Raw genomic sequence first — 7,169 nt, forward strand, 5'->3', positions numbered from 1 at the left:
ACTTCCGAACAAATCCGAGGGGTCACCCTTTCTTTCGGTTAAATTCATTGGCTCCAACTTGTACAATGTAGCAGTAGAACCAACCAAGGCCGCCCCATCTTGTCTGGTTGTGGATGTGATCCTCCTTCCATGGTTGGTTTCAAAATTTAATCCTAATGAAACATGTGAATATGAAAATTTGGAATAATGGGAGGATTCGATAAGAAAGGATAATGGGATATGTGAAATTTGACACCTCAGTGACAGCCGACAGGTACGGGTAATAAAGAAGACATGCTTGGTAGTTCACACGTCGCTATTTTTTAAAAGTGATAATTGAATGTGACAAATTGGTGCCCATGAACCCATCAACCCATGAGAGAGAGAGAGAAACAAGTTATTTTTTCGTCTGTGAGTTACTTTGGAATTTTGATGCTTTATTTGTTTTTGTTTTTAGTCTTGCATAAAGAAGGATCTTTAATTAATCACTTCAAACCTGCACAAAGATGCTTCTTACCCTTCATTGGTTGTTAAAGTTAGTTACAAATTAAACCCAATAGTCAAAAATCAAAATCAAGTGGAAGAGGAAAAAGGGTATGTGCACTTTATGATTCCCCATCACCAAAAAAACAAAAAAGTTTTGTGCCCACCAAGAAATCCAATTAATAAGAGGTCCCCCCTCCTGAACTTCAATGGTTTCCTAAGCAAGTAAGAGAAAAAAGGAACAGAGTGACAATACTGGGCAGAAAAGGGCCCAAAATGTTATGGTGTATTCTCTTTGACAACTTGTGGACATAATTTCTTCTTTCCCTCTCCTTATCCACATGATATTTGTCACAAATGTTGGATCAGAGTGATGTGTGAGTGTCTTTCTCTCACTTTTCATTTTCATTTTATCATTTAAATTCATATAGAGAGTAGACTCCATTAGGTCTTCCTATTAAAGGCCAATGAAACATTGTTTTTGCCTTGTAATGACACATTGAATATTTGGTTATTAATTGTTCACTTATTTATTTATTTTTTGCTTCTGCAATTAAACCCAAAAGTAATTAGAAGGGAAAAAAAAGGTTCTAAGCCACTTTTACAAGCTTATGAGCTTTCCCATTTCCCCAATTTTCGCATGTCCTAGGTATATGTTCTATAAATGTTTTACTCTGAGGTTGAGGTTGGTTTCATGCCTCAAATGGGCTCCACCCGTGGTTCAATCTGTTAGCATGGTACATACACAGCCATGTTATCACTTGAACCAAGTTGGCAAGTTGTAGTTTGTTGTATTAAATATTAAAAAAAAAGGAACATAGAATCATTCAAAATTGAGGTAGACGTGCATTTATCAATATATACTTCTCTTTTCAGGTTCCTTTCCGTGAGTTGGGTGGTTTGGTCAAGTCCACGGGTATTGTTAAGCCAAGATGGAGCATTTCTTGAGCTTAATTTGTTGGGTTACCTCCTTCTCACCCAAATAATCAAGAGACGACTCTGCAAGTAGATTGAGAAATGGGCCCAATTACAGTTTGTAACCAACCCTTTTGCCATCCATGTACGTCTCTTCTGCTGCTGGTTTCATTAATTTGTAGCGGAAGGATGCCACCTTTCATAAGTAACAAATGCTAAATTGGACCCAGAAAATGCAGAAAAACCCAATCTTAATGGCTAGAAGGAAAATGGCCAGAAGAAAGGGCATACTCGTAGGAGGGTACAGAGTGCCGATGAAGATAGCAAGAAAAAGAGAGGATCAGAGGATCACCTCCGGAAGAATAAATGACATGCATATGGCTTCAAGCAACTACGATCGATCAAAACAAGCTCATTATTGAGACATGGCCAACCTCATACTGATCGGGGGTGTATTCTTTCTGGGGCAGGAAAACTTATTAGGTCAGAAGGTGAAGGATACTGTAGCAATAACCAAGGTGGCATCTTCAACTCTCAAAGGCCAGAACCATAAGGTGAATGAGATAGAAATCATTATTAATCCTGGTTCTTATGGTATGCAAACAAGATTATACCATACCCATATTTGTTTGATAAGATAAAAGCTACCTCCATTAATGGTGTCATAGACATTTCTGTTCATTCAGACAAGAAAACTATTTTCTTTTGGAGCATTCTCATAGTACAAACAGTTACGTCTTCTCACTTCTGAGTGCAATGACACTAAAATGTGTTAGGACCCAGTTGATCATCATCTCTTCCAGTCTTCCTCCGTCTGAATTCAGAAAAAAAAAGGGGGGTTAACAGTGGCAGTGACGATATATGGCTCCACTCTGGGTAGGGTAGTCGCTAGACCACACTAATGGGTCCAATTAGGATTGGAGCTGGAGATGATTTACTTTGATCCATTGGACTTTGGACAGCAAGTGTGAGCTCTAGATCGGGTGAAGCATTTTGAACACCGGCGTTCGTTACAGTGGCAGCTCTAGGCTCGGAATCAAGCGATTCATTTGGACCAACTGGCGTTAGATGAAAGCATGAAGGTAACTTGAAGAAATTGGTGTCTTCACCACCGACTTCTGTACGTTGTTCTAACGCATTAAGGTCTAACAGAGGCAGCGTGGCGTCCTGGTGATGAACTTCACTGTAAGAAGCAGTTGCAATGTTCAGAGCTGGTGATAGAACGGGCAACAGTCCACATGCAACCGATGGATCCCTGGACTTAAAACTGGTAGAGTTAACGTGTTGATCCGTTACGTTGCTGCTTCCGACCTGCCAAAGGAAGAAGCGGAAGAGAGACAGAGCAATTAAGCTGTCTGTTTCATCATTAATTTATGACAGAGGATTGGATTGAATGGTAAGAATGAAGAGGAGTGGGGGAATGGTGGATATATAGACCATGTCAAAAAGGCTGGAACGACGCTTCTTCTTATTGAGGTTTGCCTGCCGGAGGAAGTACTTCTGGGCGTGGCTGGCCACCTGGGTTGGAGTTCTTGTAGTCACGAAGTTCCTAGAGATTCCTCTCCAGTCACCCTTTCCAAGCTTCTCGAGCCCAGCTAGAAATGTCCTGTGCTCTTCCTCTGTCCATGGGACTCCTAACCATCCGCATACAGCTATAAACACTCACATCACATCTCATCTCACCCAAAATAACAAACAACTAAGGGAAAAAAATCGATAATTTAAAGACAACTCTGATTACTAATGTTAGCAGAAGCTAGCTAATTAAATTCGAACAATACGTCATAAAGATGAGAGATTCTGAGTAAGAACTTAAATACAATGAGAAAAGCCTGTAAAAATAAAAAAGGGAATTCTCAACTATTACTGAGGATCCATGAGCAATAATTATAGTTCTTGACGAATTCTAAAAACTTGTCTAAGAAACCATCATCACACCAGCAACACCATCACCAAAAGGCTGTTATGAGAGAAAAACTGAAAAGCAGGAAAACTGAATAGCGAGAAAAATTCACCAGTCCCATTTACAATTTACAGGAAATCCTGTGGGAAAAGACGAATGAAGCCCAAAATCAAAGCATGACCAGGAAAAAAACAGAAAAAAACTTGGAGGGAAAAATTTCAGGCAGGAAAATCAATTCATAATTGGGGGATGAAAAGCAAAAATATAGAGAAGAAACAGTAAAGGATCCTCCTACCAGAACCAAAACTACTTTAACTGAACAAAAATGTGAAACAGCGCCTAGATAGAATTATATAATAATGACAGATCGATATTAAAGGAACGAAGGAGAAAAGAAGAACAAAAATGTGCTCACCCTTCTTTCTCTCTTGGGTTCTACCAATGAGACCATCAGACAGATACCCATTGGAGATTTTATCTGAATTCTCATCTGCGACAACCCGAGACGAAGACGACAAGGAAGAAGAAGAAGAAGATGATGCTGATGAAGTCGATGGCAAGCAATCCATGCTAAAACTTTTCTTCAAGGCAAGAGAAGAAGATGAAGACAAGTCAAGTTGCACACCGAAGAGTTTCAGACCACCACCAACGGCACTTGCTCTGTAATTGGTGCAAGTTCTTGAATTGTGACCCATGTTTCCGCAATGTGAGCATTTTCTGCCCATTTCCGCTCAGACAGAATTCAACTTCAAAGACCAACCACCGACACACACACCCTCAAAACGCAAACTCCAAACACATACACGCATACATATATACAGTAGAGAGAAAGAGAGGTCTGCATTAATAATTAGTCAGTTACTGATGATATATATGATGGTGTGTGGGGTGGAGAACCAAGGAAGCAGTTTATTGGATGGACATAGTTTCTGTTGGATATTTTCCCATCTTGGCTTTTTGTAACTAAACGAATTACAACCTACCGTACTCTCTCTCTCTCTCTCTCTCTCTCTCTCTGTGTGTGTATGTGTATCAGTAGTTTATCCTATACGGGTTATCATAGATGGCTACTAAATGTTGCAGGTGGGGACCTTGTGAAGTTGTGATTTATGTTCATTGGTGAATCATGAGTATCAGACTATGTGCTTTGAGTGCTTTCCTTATTTAGATTTGGGAGTTATCTTTTAATCAAACAAGAGATGACCAATCAAATAGTTGGGTTTCCTAATTGATGAGCATTTCAAAGGTTTTATACCCTGAACAGAGAGAGGGAGAGAGAGTTGTTGGAGGAGAAGATCCACCAATAGCTTGGAAGTGAGAGAGTTGTTGGAAGAAGAGAAGATCCACCAATAGATTGGAAGTGGGTAGCTGAATGGCTTAGAAAGGGGGGAAAAGAAAACACATCTGGGATCTAGAAAGTTGACGCTGATCAACCAACACCACTTTAATAGGAAATGTTGTAATAATACGTCAATATTTGCAGGGCTGACATAAGAAAATTGTTAAAACAGTCCGACTAACTTATTAGTAATTTTGAATCGTCTAGTTGTCCAAGTTTGTAGATCATTATGCGACAAAGTCGTAAGCAAGTGATGAATTCTCATCTATGATTCTATTAACTTATTGAAGTTTCACAAAATTCCTATCGTCTCTTTCTTTCTTTAATCCAAACTGTCATAAGCCACCAACTACTACTATTACTACTTGCATGTACGATCCCAATATCCAAACCAATTAATTTAAGGTGAAAGTACTTATTGGTGCATCAATCACACTGCGCAACAAATTAAAAATGTAAACTTAGTGATGAAACGATAAATCACAGCCAAACATCTTTAATGTTGTTAAAGTCTTTGATGTCAAATATAATATACCTTGTGAAATGTGAAATCTAAACAATGATATTAGTGAATGCACAGTCGTTGGACCTTGGGGTGAAAACCGTGAAATGCTTGATTTTGACCAGTAGTTAGAGAAATCCCCAGTCTCCTTTTTGTTTGAAAGCTCTTAGGCTAAAATGGTCTAGCTTAGCTATGGAATCTCGATTTTTGAAAATTTTCATTGAAATATTGGTGCAGCTTGGGATCTAGCTAGGGCCCACCCGTGAATTGAGCATTCTAAAATGGTGGCATAATGGCTCATGGCTGACTATAACATCTACTAATTAATAAAGTAGGCTAATTAAAGCCTCATCACCTTATCCATCCTCCCCTCCATTTTTAATCTTGTGAAATGAGTGTGAGAAATAAGTTACATTTTGACGTTTCTTTTATTTCTCTTTATGTAAGCCAATGACCTTGGCTTACTTCCATGATCATTAATTAATACTGAGATAGAATAATTAGGGAGCATGAAAGGATATTGTCTTCCCATCAAAATAAGCTTTTATAATATAAACCAACAGACAGATGGTGATTGAAATACCCCAATACAATATAATATATATATATATATATATATATATATATATATATATATAACCCATCCAAGGAGGGCAGAAGATCTGTCTGAGACTTCTTTCCTTAGTCCTTCTGATTATTAAAAAAATTATATATTTATATAATAATATTTTTATAAATAAAAATTCCTTTTCAGATAGGTGTATCTTAATTTCCCTACTTGCTTTGGATTACTTAATGGTATCATTATACCTGCTGTCTCCACCTTGTTAAGTAATGTTAGTTTGTGATTTCCTAATTCAATGCATTTGAAAGACAAGTTGGGAATATTTTATCAACTGCCACTCACTATTTGTATTATAAAAAATAATATGAAAACACTGTTTGCCTACTGCATCATATACCTATTTGGTAATTTTATGGAGTGGAATCTGTCCTAAACAAAGAAAAAAAAGAAGGGATCATGGTATCTGAAGAGATCTTCTACACTTGTTTGACTTGATTTTTAATTACTTCATATGTAAGTGCCTTCTGCTACTTAAACAAGTTTTTTTTTGGTAGCAACCATTAACACAAGTTGGGGTTTCCCTTTTCAAGCCATGCAATCCTCTATCTTCAGGAACAAAATCAGAGAAAATATGGATTCTACCTAAATGGCCGTTTACTCTTCATGTTCATTATATTGAAGAGAATTATTTAAGAGATTATCCAATGACCCTTCACAGAATTAACTCAACAAAAGGCTTTTCTAAAGTTAATGAAACTTTTCCCATTTCCTACCCTCTGATTTGGGGCTTCAACTTTGATGGAAAAGCAAGGACCACTAGGGATTTTTCTTTTTCTTCCATTACATCAGTGCTCTTACAAGGAGGAAACTAATACTTTGAGGGATCCGGTTGATCCGAGGTCTCGTTCTAAGTTTTTTGAAGTACAACAACGACTTTGTACTAGTAAAGTATTGAGTAAAAGCATCTGCTATGCACATGTGCAATTTATTATTAGACACATATAACATGGTATTTGGATTTAACTTTTATTACAGGGATAGGGATAGAAATCAAGGCAAATATCCATCCACTTTATATAAGCCTCCATAAGGGGGTAATGGGACTGGAATCCCCATCTTTGGGGGAACAGGAATATATCAGCCGAGCTACCCCTTAATATCCACTTTATATAGTACTAGCGTAAATACATCTATGAAAAGTAAAAATGAAGGTTCTATGATACTAACTATGTGATTTAACACAATCAAAGCAAATATCCACTGGTATTTTGTATGGATGGAAGAAAATATTAACCATATATGAACCCATTATAGTTAGATGTTTCTGTTGCATAAAAGAGTTCTTTTATGGTGAATATCTCGAATCCTCTACAGTTCTACTCGTTATACAGGGGCATGGTGTATCATTACTGTTGGGTGCAGCATCCCTGTATACCCATGGTGTTGGCACTGCTTGTGAGTTGGGTAGGCCTAACCAGGCCAG

General features: G+C 37.8%; 1 protein-coding gene across 2 annotated transcripts; it reads right to left on the reverse strand.

The window, feature by feature from the left end:
• Positions 1–2,001: 2,001 nt before the first annotated feature.
• On the reverse strand, positions 2,002–4,128 carry LOC104604397 (transcription factor MYBS3-like). 2 transcript variants are annotated; one of them, XM_010268697.3, is made up of 3 exons: positions 3,696–4,128; positions 2,815–3,029; positions 2,002–2,688 (listed from the first exon to the last, which is right to left on the reverse strand). In XM_010268697.3, exons 1-3 carry the CDS (start codon positions 4,003–4,005, stop codon positions 2,266–2,268), a joined length of 948 nt encoding a protein of 315 aa, XP_010266999.1. In that variant the 5' UTR covers positions 4,006–4,128; the 3' UTR covers positions 2,002–2,265. The 2 variants fall into 2 exon arrangements, with proteins under 2 accessions (XP_010266999.1, XP_010267000.1); XM_010268698.3 differs by having other exon boundaries at positions 2,815–3,011; positions 3,696–4,127.
• Positions 4,129–7,169: the final 3,041 nt, after the last annotated feature.

This window comes from Nelumbo nucifera, chromosome 6 (assembly GCF_055504915.1).
Source record: "Nelumbo nucifera cultivar China Antique chromosome 6, China Antique-T2T, whole genome shotgun sequence".
NCBI lineage: Eukaryota > Viridiplantae > Streptophyta > Magnoliopsida > Proteales > Nelumbonaceae > Nelumbo > Nelumbo nucifera.

Bases quoted from the DNA above. Each gene is read 5' to 3' on its own strand.
- LOC104604397 (XM_010268697.3), bottom strand. From the start codon at position 4,005: ATGGGCAGAAAATGCTCACATTGCGGAAACATGGGTCACAATTCAAGA. The intron at 3,030-3,695 runs GTGAGCACATTT...GAGTGTTTATAG, and splicing joins AACCCAAGAGAGAAAGAAGG to CTGTATGCGGATGGTTAGGA. The intron at 2,689-2,814 runs GTCTATATATCC...TTCCTTTGGCAG, and splicing joins GTTCCAGCCTTTTTGACATG to GTCGGAAGCAGCAACGTAAC.